The following is a 19,567-nucleotide window of genomic DNA, read 5'->3' as shown; positions in this document are numbered from 1 at the left end:
GATCATGACCCAAGCGAAAGTCAGACGCTTAACCGACTAAGCCACCCAGGTGCCCCTCTTTAACCCTATTTTAAAGCTAGTATTCTTTGAGAGTTAAATTATTAAGGTGTTAAAATATAAAAGAGGATTTAAGACATAAGAGATTGTGAAAATTTAAAGTGTAGATGGACTACAGAAGTCTGAAAACTACCTACTCTAAGAAATTACCATTAATAATTTTAACCTTGACTGGTAAATATAGTTCTGACAGGCATTTGTTCTGAGGCTAGAATATACTGTGCATACGTGAAAACATTCTGGCCCTCAAATAAGTAATTTTTACATTTTAAGAGTGATTATGTAATAAGAATGGTAAATGTGGTAGAACATTAAGCTAATTTACCAGGTCCAGCCCTAAATTGAGCTCTTATGGAATCCCTGGGTTACCTTCAAGAAGTTTCATTCCTCACAGATTCCTCCTACAATTTTTCAGGGCTGCCAAAGTACTTCTGTAGTAAATTTTCAAACTTGGCATTTTGAAAAGGTAATAGTGTCTTCCAAATATGTTAGAAGCAATGTCTTGTTTAGTGTAAACCTCACCAAAATGTGGAAAATCATCTACCTCTGTTTATCTTCTTTACTAAAAATGACTGAATTAAAAAAAAAGTCATGAAAACAATTTGATGACCCAGAACTACTGCTGCGTTGTGAATTCCTGACCAGGCAAAAATTAGAAGCTGACTACAGAAGTAGTTTGTTTATTTTTAACTTTTTTAAAAAAGTTTATTTATTTTGAGAGAGAGTGTATGCATGCATGCAGGGGAAGGAAAGACAAAGAGGGAGAGAGAATCCCAAGCAGGCTTCGTGCTGACAGCATGGAGCCCAACACAGGGCTTAAACCCATGAACCATGAGATAATGATCTGAACTGAAACCAGAGCTGGAGGCTTAACAGACTAAGCCACCCAGATGCCCCAGAAGTAGCTTACTTTAAATTTGAGGTAGTGTCAAATTGAGATTTCTGGGGTTTTTTAGAGGACTTGCAAAAAAGGGAGAAAATGGAGAAATCTTGTTTACTATTTGGGCAGAACCAGATCTTAAAGGACACAAAGATACAGCAGTATCTAATAATTCATTCCTTCCAGTTTATAGGGACTCAATTCCCAGAGCCAGAAAATCTTTTATAAAAAAGTAGAAGCAGAGAAGAAAAACATTTAAAGTTTGTTAAATTCATGAATATAAAGATACTGGTTTAAAAAGCTTAAATGCAACCGGAACAATGTTTTTAAAGAGATTACTTAGAAAACTTGTCTATATTTCGTAACCAGTGTGTTGGAGAGCACAGAGGCTCTATCAGGTTTTTTGACAGGGCAGACAATAAATGCCAACACAATTAATCATCAAGTATAAACCCAAGATCAAAACAAGAACAGTGGAAGCCATGATAGGACCAAATAAAATTTTTACTCAGATTGTTGCTGTTCTATTCTTCATAGACTAGAAATAGTTGTGTGCAGAAAAGTTAGAATAAAAGATAATGTTTCTGATAAAGTTTTAGAGGGCCCCTGAACATGTATAAAAACACCGTGTTATGTTGGCTTGTCCTTTGGCCACTAGCACTGGAGAGATATGTATATGTGTATATGTGGGGGGGGGCAGGGGGAGACATATGTATCACAGATGAATGAATAAATGAAGCTCACAGAAGGAAGCAATGCCTAGCTCAATTAGCTAAGAAACAGATATGCCTGCCTGTCATTCCTATTCAGAAGGCAGTTCTATGTTGAAATACAGCAAAATACAAGAACAAAAAATACCAACCACCAATCAACCAGCTGTGTAGCACTACAAAAGCAAGCATCAATCAGTCTGCTATCACAGACATAAGTTCTGTTTTTGTTTAGGCAACGAAGAGGAACTCTTCATTTTCTAGTCCTGCTGTTAAGTTTAAAAATAATTTTAAAGTTTATTTATTTATTTTCAGAGAAACAGAGACAGCGTGAAAGGGGAAGAGGGAGAGAGAGAGAGAATTCCAAGCAGGCTCCGTGCTGCCAGCACAGAGCCTGATGTGGGGCTTGAACTCACCAACCAAAATCGAGAGTTGGACACTTAACTGACTGGGCCACCCAGGCGCCCCCCAGTCCTGCTGGTTAAGTTTAAAGCTAAAAAACTTGCAACTGAAGCCCTGTAAAGTATTTAAAACTACAAATTTATAAAAGACTCTTTTTAATTCCTGTAAAGGGAAGCTGGCCAAAAACCTATCAATGATGTGATGTCTCCTGTGTCTATACAAAGGACTACTTAGGTGAAAGCACATAAGAAATCTAGCTTCTTATAAGGCTGTCTGCAGCCTATACAAAAATAGTTGGCTTCATGTCTCCAATCTGCATCTTGCTTTGGTTTTACTAGCTAAACTATGCATGTCTTTGCTTATGGTTGTAAGAACTTTTTTCTACTGAAAAATCTCATTAAAAAAATTTTAAGAACAACCCCAAAAAAGAAAACAAATGATTGACTACATGCATTCAGGCTCTTTCTGCTCCCCATGAAGGGTAAGAGGAACTAAACACTGGTAGCTGCCTATTACATGCTAGACACTGTATTAGACACTTTTCTATAAATTTCTTTCATTAGCCTTAAGTGCTACTTTTATGCTTGTTAATGCCAAACAAGAAAATGATCAAATTTAAAAGGCAAGCTTTAGAGGCAAAGTTTTCTAAATTACTTCCTATTTTATACTGAAAGAAAGCATCATGAAAGAACAAGAGTAAACAGTGACTCTATCCCAGATTTCTGAGGCCAGCATTTGATACATAAATGTGAGTTCACTGTAACAGTAAGCAACATCTCTTAAGACCAGAGGTTTCCTCAAAGAAGCTGAACAAGGTAAGATCTCTAAACTGTCTCATGATAAGCTATTCAAAGTGTCAACATTTAGAATAAGGCAAAGAGAAACATGAAAAAATACCGATTAAAATTTAACTTCATCTAAAGAGAATCTGATATTCTGATTGTGCAGCTTTGCCAGCTACAATGTAATACTACAGAAAAGCAAGACAGCAAAGTCAAGACTTCTTAGTTTTAACATGGGGGCAAATAGAGGGCACCTGGGTGGCTCAGTAGGCTGAGTGTCCAACTTCAGCTCAGATCATGATTTCATGGTTTGTGGGTTCAAGCCCCATGTCAAGCTCTGTGCTCACAGCTCAGAGCCTGGAGCCGACTTTGGATTCCGTGTCTCCCTCTCTCTCTGTCCCTCTCCCAACCACTCTCTCTCTCTCTCAAAAGTAAACATTATATAATAGAAAAAAAATTTTTTTTTAAAATGAGGTCAAATGAAACTAGAAGGCCTATCACAGGAAGTAACATCCCCTACTTGGATCTGCCTTGAGACTTTCACTGAAGCAGGGTGAGGTCACATTTATCTGGAACTGCTAGAGGATGAGGAAGCACTTTATAACATATTGGGTTATTTAAAAAACTGAATCTTAATAAAACCAAAACAAACTACTTAAATTGTTTATTGTGGAAAACAAAAATATATATTCATCCATGCCTTCACACAAACTTCTTTAATGACTGAAGTTATGTATAGCCTTATTTTATAGGATTTATTGTACGTCAGTTAGCTGTGATTTCTGCATTTTTCATTCAGCTCTGTGAGCTGCTGAAGCCTCAGTAAATGCATGGCTTTTGTGCCGGGCGATACACAGCTAGATAAGGTGCTATGAGAGATACTCAGGTGCTTTTTCCCCAACTCAGTTCAGGGTAAACATTCCTGTGCTAAAAAAGCCTAAAGTGGGAAAACTGGTCTTTGGTTATGCATGGCTTAACATATTTGCCAGTACACTTATGAAAACTAGAACATTTAGCAGCTCACTCATGTTCAGTATAACTTATCAGGTTTCAGCTATCAGTGAATCATTTATTAGAAAGCTTTTCGTCTTTCCCATGTAGAATTAGAGCACCACCTTGTGTCAGAAACCTGAGCAAATGAGCCTTGATACCTTAACTTTTAGATACCTTAGTTGTCCAAAGTTTTACTGTCCAGTCAAATGATGAAGTGACAAAAAGATGTGAGAAGTCCACTGCTCCAACAGCTGCATGACAATGGATACCAGTGATTGGTCCTTGATGTCCCTCAAACATCTCACTGATGCCAGCTTTGCTATTTCATAAAAGTGAAAATATTAGGGAAATCTCTTGTAAGTAGACCACTTATAAGTACATATTATTAAGGATTACCTTGTCTGACTTTGACACAATTTCAAAAAACCTAATTTTGCTCATAACACATCAGAATAACTTATGTTGAGTGTAACTCTATTCCAATTTGATAACACTACTAAAGCAGTAGATACATTTTGAACCATATGTTGACAACAGAATATCTAAGTTCACTATCTAAGGTGGCGGAATGGAGACAAAGGGATGCTACAAGTAAGAAAGAAAATCTGGGTTATTTTACTTTTATATCAAAAGCTTTGAAGTAAAGATCATCTTTATTTCAGATGAAACCTAGACACCATTTTTTTTTAAAGGAAGGAACTAGACAATTTTCAAAACAAATTGCACAGCAGTAGAAATGCTAGTCAATTTAAAATGTGTACATGACATTACAATTATCAGGAAGATGAACTAAAGCTCAAAGTACAAATAAATCAAAATGGGAAAATGGCTGAAAATTTTATTTACAATTTTAAGGGTCAGTATGTGGCATGTGCATATTGTATTTCCAACTGCTGAAGGCCACTTCCTACCTCTAACTTCTGTGAGTACATGCACACATACAAAACCACATCACAGTCCTTCAGATTCAGAACACATCATAATCCCAAATAACCTTTTATTTTAAAAAGTATTTAAGTTTTAATTTCATACACCTGAACTCAAATACAATTTGTCAAAAATAAAGAGTGACTCTATGACAAATTTCTACTTCAACAGGGGGCAGTTTAATGAGATTATTAAAGGGAGAAATTTAAATAATTACAAATTCCAGTTTAGATTTACCTGCCATGGCGGCATGCTGTGTACACAGAACCTTCTTCACTCCCAACAACAAAGTTGTTGACATCTCCAACAGGGAAGGACATAGATGTCACAGCCACTGCCTTTGACTGTTTATGAACCAATTCCATGCTATCCTATGTAAAAAGAAATTGAGGAAATGATAAACTTGCAACCTTTAATTTTCTAAGAAAAATTTTTAGTTTTAATTGGTTTAAAAGCTATTCTTTTATTATAACACTTATAGAAATGTACTTTGACTAAATGATGCAGGTTTGAAAATAAAGTATATATACAACTATATTTAATACATGTTTAGGTTTATAAACTGTTGTTAATACTATTATAAAACATTTATGACAAACATAAGCTGGGATTAATACAGACTTAAAAAATAACATTTGTTTCAAAATTTCAGTTTTCCAAGTTTCACCTACCTGTGGATGGGAAAGCATGTCCAGACTCCATGAACAAATTTTTCCATCAGTAGATATGCTAATTAGATTGTGAGCATTTTGTGTTCCAACAACATTTACACAATATACAGGATGCTAAAGAAAGAGATGTTAAAAGAAGTTTTGTGGGATTATTTTACCAAAGAAATGAAATTGTTTTTATACTATAATCACAGATATTCTGTTTCACATCAAAATAGTCTCCTAACTTGATGGTATTTTTAACGTGAAGTTTGATGCTATTCTGTTAATAACAAAGGGTTGTCTCAGAAGATAGAAGAGTTTCTAATAGATTTCCAAAAATACAAAAAAAAAACCCAAAACCAAAACCAAAAAAAACCCCAAAACCTTGCCTTCATTCTTGGTGGATAACTGATAAGGAACTCATACATCAAAGGAAACACATTCCGAGACTACTCTGATGGACACTACTAAGTATTTAATGATGAAATAGCACAGAAGTCTAGGGGAAATGAGCTCTTTACTTACTGTGTGTGCAGCAGCTGACAGTGGAGTTCTCTGCACTGGAGTTCTTTTATTGCTACGGTTATCCCACAGCACAATTTGGCCTGAATATGTACCACCAACAACCAGATTTGGATGAAATTTTGCAAACGTAGCAGACATCACAGCTGACTGTAAATAAGTAAGATTTTTATACTTAAGGTTCAATGGAAGAAGCTTGTTATAAAAATAATTCTATATCCAAAAGATCTTCCCTTGTATTGTAACATATTAGAGGCTATAAAAAGAAATTTAAAATTTTCATTTCACTTCAGAATATAAAAATACACATTTAAAATAGTTTTTGCTTAAAAATCAAAAGTAATGATCGTTTACATAAATGTGTTCAAACAATGTATAAAACAAGCAAAAAAGTTATTTCATGTGATTACAGTGTTAAATCAAACGACAACTGGCTCTACATTAGCCTCTAACAGCAATCTGACAACAGAGTGTAAGCTAATTTTGATCCAGTTAAGCATTTTTTTTTCAGAATTATGATTATTAAAAGATTATAACTTCTGCAACCAGAAAAGGCTTGCAAATTCTAACCTTCCACTAAACCCACTTTAAAATCTGCATCTGTTTCCTACTTCAAACATATGTTTCTAGTTAAAACTATCTAGTTCCAATTCCTCAGGCCATGTATAAGTAATTCAGTGGGCCAACCATCTAATTGTATATTCAGCAAATAAGTTCCTGAGAAACTCCCTGTAGAAAAGACATTTTATAAAAGATTCCTTTTATACAATCAATCACAATAACAGAAAATCACAACTGCAAAGGACTTTAGGTGTGATTAAACATAAGAGATGTCAGAAAAGCTACAAAAGGCATATCATGTTGAACTGAGAAGTCTTCAGTTTTCTGTTAACATCTGTTTGCAAATATGGGGTAGTTTAGTAAATGCCAATCCAATGAAATCATCACGTTGACAAGAAAAGAAAAAAGGCACTTGTCTAAATTCATTAATGAATTCTTAAACTTAGGAAAGACTGTTAAGAGACCATCTTACCTGGCAGTGAAACACATATTCGGGGGTAGTTTTTTTGTATTTCATATTCCATACAAGGGCCACACCATCGGGCTCGTGAGGAGCATCCTCATTGTTATTATAGGAGGCCACGAGTAGCTCTGGATACTGCTCACAAGAATCAAGTGGAAAAAAATGTTATGCGTAAGAATTGTTTCACATTGTTACTCATTCAACTGTTTTTATCAATTGTTTTGAAAATACAAATACCTAACATTTCCGCAAGAAAGGTATCTCTAGAGTTATGCTCACTGGGATGTTAGTACAACTTTAAGTTACTGTAATTAGTCATTTAAAATGTTTTAACACTAAGACATTTTATTAGAACATATTGCAATTTTATCCAAAGGATTCAGTGAGCAACTGAAATCAGTAAATTTGAATTGTGGCATAAATTCAATCTTGAGTTTTAAATATAAATGTTTCCAATCCTTTCTTCCAAAGTATATAAAATAAAATGAATATGGTAACATTAGAACAACTGTCCATTATCACTTTAAATGACATATATTGATTTGATTACATTTCCATAATTAAAAGTATCTGTTAATTTTAATTCAGAAATGACTTATAATTTTGTTACATTTACCTGAGATGACCAATCCAAACAACTAACAACACGATGTTTTGACCAACGTTCATCAAAAAATTGTCGATTTAATGACAGTTTAGCACCTGCTTGAATCTCTCTACAGAAAAAGATGAAACCCAAAAAAAGATGGTATTATAACTTCTCACTCTTCATCTTAAAGTAATTTAAGTAATCTTAGAGTAACACTGCTGAAGCCATAATTTTAGCAATTAAATATTACCCTTCTTTGTCCTCTAAATCTCTTCCACTGTAGTCAAAGAAGATGTTAATCTGCTCAGAAAGAGCTCTTTCTACAATTCTTGTAGAATGGTCAAAGAAACTTAAGAACTCCTCCGAGTGTAAGATTTGTTGCTTTTCTTCTTCAGTCAGCTCGTGAGGGGGAGCTGGAAAACAAATGTTTTCCTGAAGTCTGATTTATATCCGTCAAATCACGTCAACTCACTATCACAGTTTGGATCAGTGAATGCCACACATTTTTTTTCCCAACTAGGCTCACCTCTTCAATTTAGAGCATTTTATTCTGCCTTAACACATAGTTAATTAAAAAATCTTATTGGAATCAACAAAATTTTTTAAAGTTAAATTCTTTAAGATACCTTTACTATCATTCTCTTCATCTTTCTTTAACGTTTTCTCTTCTTCAGGTTCAATGGGTGGTTTAGGAGTCACTACATCATCTTCTTCCTCTTCATCTAAAAACACAGAAGAGTAACAAAAATTATTTCTATGAAAATAACTTTTGAGCAATAGTTCAGAAGGTATCCAACTAACTTCAGATAAAAGCTAAACATAAACCACTGATATGACAGAATGAGTAAAAATAAAAACAAACTTCATCACCACAATTTTAAAGAAAGAAGTGGAACTTTTTGGTGTTTATACATACCTATGTGGTACCTCCAGTAGTCATTCCAAATTTTGTAGCTACATAAACCGAAATAGGATATATATGCAACTAGAATAAATTCCTCATGGAAAACTCTAAAAGCTTGCAAGCATTTATCATTCCAGACAGAATAACATGTAACTCCTGCATAGTTTTATGTAGCATGCTGACACATTAATGCTGCAGAATGAAGAAAATCAAATGTCTAAAATAGCCTACAGAGCTGGCTGCTTACTTGTGATCTGAAACCATCAGTGTCTAATGGGTCTTCATATGGCATAAAGACGGCTTACATTAACTCTCAGGTTGCTATTTGAGAGGCAGATTTTAAAGATAATAGCTATGAGACCACATTTTCTATTCTGTCATTTTAAATGCAAGTCTCATTATGTACTGTTGCATGATGTGGCAATAAGCACTTAAAATAATGTTTTATTAACCTGAACAAAAATATATATTGAGATAATATATATGTTTATAAGAAGACTTTTTTTTATTACTAAATCTCCTCTCCAAACCAAGAAATACCTTAAAATCATTTTAAAACGTTTTAGAACATACAACTCTGTATACATTCTTTTTCACTACATACGGAGATAGATTTTTATGAAGAAAACACTTATTTTCATTGCCTAAACAGATGTGTCATTTGTCTATAAGGGAATGGCAGCAGGCGTCTACAGCACAGTGCATCTGAAGTAATGAGAGCCTATTCAATAAGAGGACTTGTTAGTTATAGTCATTTCCCCGACCTATGTTCAAAATTATTTAAAGCACACATACATGCTACGTACACAAAAGAATGGTCAAGGATGGGAACCAGCTGCCAAGTCATGGTCTCAGCAGCCAGGCCAGCTGACTAGATAGCAACAACCAGATGGCACTGCTGGGATTGTGTCTTTCTGCTTCAAGGTGGCAAAGGGATGGCACAACATTCTTCCGCTTGGTTGCTTCCAATCCTGTCTCTCCCCAATGGTGAGCCTGTGCAATTACCCACACTCCAGGAGGCCTACAGATAAGCCTTTACCCTGCAAACAAAATGCAGCTTGTAGGCCACACCAGCTGCCAAACCACACACACAGTGTTAGGTTTGGAGAGCTATGAAAATCTTTCTAAGTCTATAGTATAAGCAATAAAAATATAACTGTACCTGTAGGAGAGAAAGCTTTAAATGACACTGTATAATGCACACAATGATACAACCTCCAACTTAATCAAAATGATAATGACGTATGCCAATCCTACATTACTTGAAATTGAGCGATTTTTACGTTCTGACAAGTTTACAGAACTAGGATAAATGGCACGAATGATTTCAATATATGCTCATACTTTTGAACCAAATGGTGAAGGTTAAAATTTTTCCTTTCAAGGGCCTCAATCAGCCACAAAGGAAAACAGTAATCACTGTCTTTTCAGCCAGCCCAACCGCATTTGTCAGCCCTTTCTCCGTCAATGCAGCCAGAGCAATCAACCTGCCAAACATTCAGAATGGAAAAACAATCTGAAAATACAGGGTATAATGCACCTGCCAGTGAAAATGGCCATTTCAAGAAAAGCTAGTGATCTCAGTGACCCTGCTGAGGAGGCGGTGGTGCAAAGGGGAAAGAACACGTAAAAGAATTCTTAGTGATCGCCACTCTCTTGCACATTGACACTTCCTTACAAAGCATGCCAATTACAGCTTTTGTGCTACTTAAAAAAATGAAAGCTTTTTTTGGGCAAAATAATCACACAGAGAAACAGAAAGACAGTACTTCTTTTTAGATGAATTCTCATATACAACAGATTATTAATCTGAAAACAGTATAACTGGTAACAATTCTATACTGTACTGCTCAAACATTAGGATGAAATTCTACCATAAAATCACCTGCAGGTGTAATGTAATAAAATAGTTTAATTACATTTAACTCAGAAGCTGACTTTTAGAATGATATATTTACTCTAATTAAAAAGTCTGAGAATATATACACACACACACACACACACACACACATTTTTTTTTCCATTTTCTGCTATCCTAATCAATTTTGTTTACTAGCAGGGTTTATTGTATGTAAATCCTAAAATCAAAGAGAGGGATTCTGAGACACCCTGGACAGGTCATTCTTTAGCACTGTGAATTATAAATTACAGCCTCCTAACCACATTGTATTTTCCTCCCTCAACTTTGTTGCATTATACGGCTTCTAAGTGCCATTTCCAATGACAGGTGTCAAATTCCTGTCATAATGCATATGGTCAGTACTCTAGTGCTAAGTGACCTCATAATCTACATATTTAACAGAAAAGATCTTGTTTATAGACACTCTTTTCCTTTTAAAATTTAAAATGTAGATGAAGTATGTAAGACAGTGATCTATATCTGCCTATTATATGGCATTTGCTATGCCTATTTGCCCATATAGTTTAGTTGTAGTTGAATAATGGCTTATCAAACATTTAGATACATGTTTTTAGGATTTTGTTTTAAAGTGAATGTACATAGCTCTCTTACTACATGGATTAAAAACTGATTTAAAAACTATGATAGGTCAAAAGACTAAGCTAAGTAAGATTTCAAGGAACATAAAACAAATGATCTGTTCTTCTTAAAGACTACAAAAAAATTTATTATAAAGCTGGTCTTAAGCAATTCTCTATATACACCAAATATATGACGAAAATGTCCATCAGTAACATCAGATTAGAGAATGTTCCTCTAAACAAATACACTTCTCTTATTAAAAACTAATACAATAGCTATTAAAGGACTATTAACACAATCAAAAATATAGTATCACAATTATGAAAATTTTCTAAACTAGTCCTTATTACATGATATACTATATTTAAAACAGAAAAAGAATATAACAGAGCAAGAAGACTGAAAAATGGGACTGCCATGTCACATCAATATATTGATGAATATTCATTGCAATATGCTAAGTGGTTAACTCCATGCTTTCTCTGACAGGGAATCTAGGGTTATAAACTGAGCAGTAAAGAATGCATAAAAGTAGCAGTTACTTTTAAAATGACAAATCTCTTGTCAATGAATGCTAAGACTAGGTTTAATGAACCATTGAATTTTTACTTTGAGTTAACATCAAAATTGTGATGTATTTTGGTGAGATGGAAAGAAAAGCTGTTCTGTAAATTAAGCTGCACCTAGAAATAACACCAAAGAATGAAATTCCAGTTGTCAGAATAATCTGTTACAATGGAGTAGGTTAATCAAAGTTAAATCATCTGTAAAATGGGTGGCTTTTGTTAAGCTGAGGGAAGGAGTCTACAGAGCAAGTTTTCTCATCTATATGTCACATTACATTTAAGATACATCTAAGCTAAGAATAAGCCACAAAGTACACTTTGAATTATTTTAAAATATTATAACACATTTAACAGGTAATGTGTAACATTCTAGAAAATCCTCACTAAACAGTGATACTTTTTAATCTATCACTTATCACGATTAATTCTCATTATGAAGTAAAAAACAAATTCCATCATTAGTGCATTAATGTTATTTAGGAAATATATTTACTGTCTATAAATTTATTATGTAGTTTCATTACATTGGTGTACCCTATTTGAAGATAATTTAATGCCCTATGGAGTATTCCTAATTTACAAAGTAGGATGACTATTCATAATACAAAGTACGTTGCCACCAAGTTCTAAAAATCAGAAAATCTGTTGCATACAAAAATATAATTTTCAAAAGCTCAACTTATGAATAACTTCACAAAATCTTTCATGAGATTATTAGAGGAAAATGCTTTAATCATTAGTTTTAAAATATAAATCAGATATAGTTTTCCTTTAAAATTTTCTAGATCAAAATCATTTTGACCCACTTTATTTCAACCCATTTGTCCTTAATCTCATCTACTTATACTTTACTCTTTAAAATCAATATTAAGAGAAAATTATGTTGGGACAAAGCTTCATGAATGGATCAATGAAATCCATTCCTTTTATTTTTTTAAAATAATATAGAGTGATATGCAAGGTCACTTGGATTTCCTTAATAATTTAGATCTTCAACAAGGGAAGATATATAGCAGACTTTTTAATCACGAAATATTCTGAACACAGATCTAATGTTAACTTGGGGGAAAAATAAGAAAGGAATAAAACTTCAATTATATCATTTAACACAATTTGTCTCTTGACATGGTCTTTCTTTTACAAAATTCAGATTTTATCTAGGCAGTATTGGCATCATTTACACAGATCCTGAGATCTGTGATGTCATAAATATGACATTTTTCTCAGGCCATAATTTTAGATATGCTGATTAAAAGTCTTTAAGATTTAGAACAAAGGCTTTAATTTTCAATTATATTTACATTCTCACATATTCTCTGAGGGTTATAATTAATTTATTAAGTATCTTATTTATTCCAGAATATTTTTTAAAAAATCCATTTTGGACAAGGATAGTATCAACCAGAAGGCACACAAATTTAGTCTACCTGGTAAGCATGGATTACAGACAGATGTTGAGATCATGCCAAAAAAAACGTAGAGCTACTTACATATAATACTTTTCTATACATTATAAATACTGACATGTTCCTGAGGAAAACTGTCTGGTTACTAAACCAATACCAAAAGTAATTGTAAAACTCCACACAGATAAGAAATTGGAATATTATAATAATTATACTTCAGTGGAAATCAAAAATCAGGTTCTGGTTGTAGCCCTAGTATTCACCCACACTGTGACCACAGGCTCATCAATTAACTTCCTCAGGCCTCAGTTTCCTCCAGTGTAAATAAGCTGATTAGAATAGGTAACAGAATTTCTTCCTCTGAAAATCAGTCTAAAAATAGCAACAAAAAAATTCATCTCGAAAAGGTAGATGAGAAAAAATAATTCTACTTTCAAAAGAGTTAAAGACTTTTAAAAGGGAAGGGAAGAAAGTTAACTTTTCCAGGAGTATATCTGTGGGCACCATGAGAAGCTTTTTACCTGCAGAGAGAGAAATTGACTGAGGTCACATGTTCCTAGTCAATTTCATTCCCAGTAGGTGCTTTAAGACAGCAAAGCACCTCAGTTCAGAAACCATACTACCAACTTACAGAGTAAACTTGCAACCAAGAAGATGGCTAGAATGGGGGAAAAGAAAAACAAAGCAAAAAAAAAAAAACAAACCAAAAAACCCCACTGCTTTTTAAAAGAAGATTCAGCCATTAAAAAAAATATGGTAGGAAGATAAGAGTGAAGCCTAAGACCAATTTTTATCTTCAATTTAGTAACTCCTATTACTTCTGCACTGATTACACTGCCTACCCAAGTTTAATTTACTGTCTGCTACACTCAAATTGTAATTTCAGCGATTCTGTCTCATGGTGAGTTTTGGAATTTGTTACATAATTCGTAAATGGAAACCAACCAGGCTAAGTTTGAGAACCACTGCATTAAAGCAATGGATGAGTACCAGTACAATTAAGCACAAAGTGTTTTCATTATAAAACCTTAATTTCAGGGTTTTTTTCTTTCCTTCTTTCTAAAACTTTCAGAAATTGGGAAAAGAAACTTAATGTAAGAGCCCTAGACATGAAAATAATTATAATAATATAGAAAAGAAATGATTTCATTTTTATCAATAGCTCCAAAGAGTAAGGATGGCCCTATGGTATTGGGATAAGTTTCTCATTCTCCTTCACTTACATAACTCAACTTGAAACTTTAAAAAAAAAAAAAAAAAGAAAGAAAAGATGACATGACTTAGTGCCTTCATATATAGCACATACCCCATAAGAGTGTAGAATAGCAAACATGCGTTAGGTTGCAAATAGAACCTTAATAAAATTAGTATCTAAGTCTAGTCTGCATAGGAACATTTTAAAGGTAGTGCTGCTGATGCAGATATAATCAACAGAAACTAGGCTGAGTTCACTTATCTTGTCACTTCACCTTCAATAAGATAAGAAAAATTACACTTAGTATTATGAAAGATCAAAGCTGTTTATTCATTACTCTTAGACAATTACTATAAAATATAATCTGGATGCAGATGTAAATTTAGCACATTACAGTCATTTTTCATTAAAAAAATGAAATATAACAAGGGGAAGTGTTATTGAATAAAACTTTTGTTTTAGTCATACACCTGTATCCATGTCTATACTGTATTATATGATAAATTGAATTTTTGTCATAGGTTACTATCATGAAAAGCAGCAAATGTTGCTTCAGTGGCAGCATGTGAGAGAAAACACATCTTAGAATCAGACTTGGTTTAGAATCTTAGCTACTAGCTACGTGACCCTTGATAAACTCTCTCCTTCAGTTTTACCCTCTTCATGTGTAAAAAGAACCAATACTTGGTGAAAGGATTAGAGATAATGTGAAGTGCTTCACACTATACCTGACACGTAAGCACTCTTTGCTGGTAAAATTTTCCGCTATTAATTTAAACATAAACTTTGAAGATCCATTACAAATAAGTAGCTAAAATAATATATTTCAAAGATGCTAACATGTCCAATTTTGTTCAAAATATTCCGAGGGATAGACAGAAACACAAAATAACACCACATTAGTATCTACGTAGTTTGTCACAATGGAATTCACAAAGGCTATAAGGAGAATCTATAGATCTTATAGATCTTTATAGAATGTATAGATCCTTATAGTTTCATTTATAGATCTAAGAGCAAATAAAGATTAAAATATGATATAGTCATAGTAAAACTAAGAACTGAGACTAATACTTTTTTGCCCAATTTCATCAATAAGTATACTGTAACATTAACACTTGAAAAATAACCCATTTCCCAGTGTTACTTCCAGAGTAAATGTATGAAAATAAATAACCCAAGTAAGGAAAATTATTCTGAGTAAATATAAACAATAAATTCCTTCACCAAATATTATGTTCTTACTACATGCCAGTCACTATTCAGACCAGGTATCACAGCAACAAAGAAGAAACAGTCCTTGTGCTCATGGAAAATCTGGCAAAGTTTGATGATGCTAAAAGCCTTGCTCCAAATAATTTAAAACTGAAAAGAATACAGTTTATTTTGTGCTTCTGGATCATCAGCTTATCTAACAAATCATGATCTTTCAAGTTTTTAATTACTTGCAAAATAAAAATAGGAAAAAGAGTTTTGTAAAAATGCCAGTCTTATACAGCCATACATTCAAATTAGTTCAAAGGCAGTAAGTTACATGTTCACAGTTAAAAATTTATACACAGAGGTGCCTGGGTGGCTCAGTCAGTTAAGCATCCCACCTCAACTCAGGTCATGATCTCATGGTTCATGGGTTCAAGCCCCATGAAAAATAAAAAAATAAATAGAAAATTACACACATCTCAAAAATAAGCAATTAAAATACAAATTTCAAACAGAATATAAAACCACATGCGTATATATGCTTGTGTGTGTGTATATACATACACAGAATTTTTTAAAAAATAGATCACAGAAAACTGGAAACAAAATATTAACAGTAGCTATTATACAATAGAATCATGACAGTTCCTCTTTATATCCTTTATACATAGAATTTAAAAAAACTTTTAACATTTATTCATTTTTGAGACAGAATGAGACAGAACATGAGCAGAGTAAGGGCATAAAGAGAGGGAGACACAGAATCAGAAGCAGGCTCCAGGCTCTGAAATGTCAGCACAGAGCCGACATGGAGCTTGAACTCATGAATCGTGAGATCATGACCTGAGCTGAAGTCAGATGCTCAACCGACTGAGCCACCCAGGGGCCCATATATATATATTTTTTTAACTGAGGTGTAATTGTCCAAATATCCTATTAGTTTCAGGTATACATCATAGTGCGTTGATATTTTTATACACTACAAAATGACCCCAACAATAAGTCTAGTTACCATCTGTCACTATACGAAGTTATAAGATTGAGTATATTCCCTATGGTATATATTATATCTCCATGACTTTTTTAGTTTATAATGGTAGTTTGTACCTCTTGATCCCCTTAAATGATTTCATCTACCCCCAACATCTGTCCCAACTGGTAACCAACAGCTTGCTTCCTGTATCTATGAGCTTGTTTGGGTTCTGTTTGGGGTTTTTGTTGGATTTTAAACTCCACATACAGGCGAAAACATACAGTAACTGTCTTTGTCTGACTTATTTCACTTAGCATAATACCTTCTAGATCCATCCACGATGTCACAAGATTTCATTCTTTTTACGACTAAGTAATATTCCATTGTATATATACACACATCTGTTTTAGCCATTCATTCATCCATAGATGGACACTTAGGCTGCTTCCATATTTTGGACTATTTTAAACAATGCTGCAATGAACATAAGGGTACATATAGATCTTCAAATTGGTGTTAACATTTTCTTCTGATAAGCACCCAGAGTGGAACTGCTGGGTCATATGGTGACTCCATTTTTAATTTTTTGAGGGACCTCTCCTAGAGTGGCCACACCAACTTACACTCCCACCAACAGTGTACAAAGGTTCCCTTTTCTCCACATGCTCACCAACATCTGCTATTTTTTGTCTTTTTGATTCTACCCAATCTGACAGGTGTGAGGTGATGTCTCTCTGTAGTTTTGATTTGCACTTCCCTGATGACTAGTGACGTTAAACATCTTTCATGGGTCTATTGGCCACCTGTACGTCTTCTTTGGAAAGAGGTCTATTCAAGTCCTCTGCCCATTTTTTAATTGTTTTTTTTTTTTTATATTACCTAAGTTCTTGATATATTTTGGAATATTAACCCCTTTTCAAATGTATGATTTGTCAATTTCTTCTCCCATTTGATAGGTCACCTTTTTGGTTTGTTTGATGGTTTCACAAAAGCTTTTTAGTTTAATGTAATCCCATTTGCTTATTTTAGTTTTTGGTGCCCCTGCCTGAGGAAACTGGTCCAAAAACATATGGCTAAGACTAATGTCAAAGAACTTATTGCCTATGTTTTCTTCCAAGAGTTTTGTGATTTCACATCTTACATTGAAATCTTCAATCCATTTTGAATTTTTGTATATGATGAAAGATAGTATCCTAGTTTCATTCTCTGTATTTTCTAAATTCTCTATGATGTACTACTATAATAATTAGAAAAAAAATATTTTAAAATAAGGAATTCTTTACTTAAACTGAATATAAGTCGATTATGATGGCATTACCCAAAATAGCTTCAGAATGCTTTATATTTCAAACACTCCAAAATGTGTTTCATAAGTATGATAGAATAACTAAATATAAAACTCCAAATTATTAGATGAAGAAAGACAGCCTAATGTACTTTTTAAATGAGTCACTGTTCCTTCATTTGGGCTATTTTGCTCACTTTGAGTTAACAAATCTAATAATATAGCTTCAGAGAGACATTAAAATACTTGAATTAATATACTACTTAATAAAATATTATTTTCCAGAAATTATGGAATCCTGAAGTATTAGTATTCTCCAAAATGACAGTTCAACACTTTTTCTTTCCTTTTCTCTTTTAAGTTGCTTATGTCTCAATTTTACCATCAGTGGCTTTTTTTTCTAGTAAGATGAGGATTTCCACCTGGGAAAGCTATCTCACCAACCAAGGGAACAATAGGACTGAAAAAAACATATCCAAAGAAATGAACATTCGCATGATTAAAAAAAAAAAACCTGTATAAAAATGTTACCTTGATTTCCTCAAAAATTTCAAAGTATAATAGTGTTTTGTGGGGAACAAGATGAAAGTGAATAGAAAAGTTTATGGTATTTATTTCAATTCCATCCTTAGTGAGGAGGGAAAGGAGAGCTGTTAAAAAGTGCATGTGATAATCTATTAAAGACTTACATAAGGTATAATCCTAATTTCTTTTGTGTTATATATATACTTGAAAATTTAAAGACTTTCTTTCGTAGTAGCCAGAGGCTTCAAGGGTATTTTGTTTACTTGTATTTTCTAGGCTTTCTGAAGTAAATATTACTTTTGTTTCTCCTTAATGAAGAAATATGGTAATATAACTGAAATTTTAAAAATCTGATAAAGTTTTTTTTTTAATTTTTTTTTAATTTTTTTATTTTTTTTATTTCTAGGAGAGAGAGAGAGAGACAGCGTGAGCAGGGGAGGGTCAGAGAGAGGGAGTGACAGACTCTGAAACAGGCTCCAGGCTCCGAGCTGGCAGTCAGCACAGAGCCCGACGCGGGGCTTGAACCCACGAACCGCGAGATCATGACCCAAGTGAAAGTCGGACGCTTAACCGACTAAGCCACCCAGGCGCCCCTGATAAACAAAGTTTTAATATTTGATATTCCATCATTAAAGAGGAATTTTCCTGGCCCAAGAGAAAAAATATTCCTTATACACAGACTGCTAAATGGAAAATTTATTATGAGACCACAATCCAAAATAACAACTCTAAAATTCATAACTCATTTGGTGGTAAACCCTGACCAGAGGTAAAGCTATTTATAATCATTATTTATCTTACTTAGTTTGAATATTCGTATCTTCTACTGCCAAAATATTAATGCCTAAGATGCTGCTGGAGTATTTACTTATGGTACATCTACTTTACTAGTAACTTTTCCAAAATCTGACAAATTCTGAATTTGAATACATACATGCCTTCAAAGGTTTCAGATAAGAAACTGTGGATCTGAATTATAGATCTTATGTATAACTCTTTTATTTGTGACATAAATGTATTAGCATCACTGGAAAACATTAAGAACTAGCATATTAACTTTATGCTTGAATCATTAACTATCTGATGAGATTAGTCTCCAAAGTAAAAAAGGTAACTCCTTCTAGTTTAGGAATGAAAGGACTCCACATTCAATATAAAGTCTGTGTGTACTTCTCTCCATTACACACAGATTAAAGGTTGCTTATAAAATCAGTATAATTGAGCCCTTAGATCGTAAAAGTTTAAGAATTAGGTCTACGTATGTTCATTAATACAGATAACAATGATAGCATATCAGAATAGCAACATGGATGGACCTTGAGGGTGTTATGCTGAGCGAAATAAGTCAGGCAGAGAAGGACAAATACCATATGTTTGCACGTATAGGAGGATTAGGAGGAACTTGACGGAGGAACAAGGGGGAGAAGAAGGGCGGAAATGGTGGGGGAAAGGGAGAGAGGCAAACCATGAGAGACTCTTGAATGCTGACAAA

At 33.7% G+C, this 19,567-nt stretch overlaps 1 protein-coding gene across 6 annotated transcripts in view; it reads right to left on the bottom strand.

The window, feature by feature from the left end:
* The window catches only part of DYNC1I2 (dynein cytoplasmic 1 intermediate chain 2), a 59,211-nt gene that overhangs the window by 13,991 nt on the left and 25,653 nt on the right, over positions 1–19,567 (bottom strand). For all 6 annotated transcript variants that reach the window (XM_039239199.1, XM_039239198.1, XM_039239201.1 and 3 more), the window contains 8 exons: positions 8,166–8,261; positions 7,790–7,952; positions 7,567–7,666; positions 6,960–7,085; positions 5,930–6,076; positions 5,423–5,536; positions 4,989–5,122; positions 3,999–4,143 (listed from right to left, as the gene is read on the bottom strand). In XM_039239199.1, the coding sequence (XP_039095130.1) occupies positions 3,999–4,143; positions 4,989–5,122; positions 5,423–5,536; positions 5,930–6,076; positions 6,960–7,085; positions 7,567–7,666; positions 7,790–7,952; positions 8,166–8,261 (1,025 nt within the window). The remainder of the gene's footprint in view (positions 1–3,998; positions 4,144–4,988; positions 5,123–5,422; positions 5,537–5,929; positions 6,077–6,959; positions 7,086–7,566; positions 7,667–7,789; positions 7,953–8,165; positions 8,262–19,567) is intronic.

Source organism: Hyaena hyaena, unplaced genomic scaffold (assembly GCF_003009895.1).
Source record: "Hyaena hyaena isolate Hyena2069 unplaced genomic scaffold, ASM300989v1 scaffold_154, whole genome shotgun sequence".
NCBI classification, from domain to species: domain Eukaryota; kingdom Metazoa; phylum Chordata; class Mammalia; order Carnivora; family Hyaenidae; genus Hyaena; species Hyaena hyaena.
The sequence above is the reverse complement of the archived record's forward strand: the minus strand, read 5'-3'. Positions and strand labels throughout refer to the sequence as shown.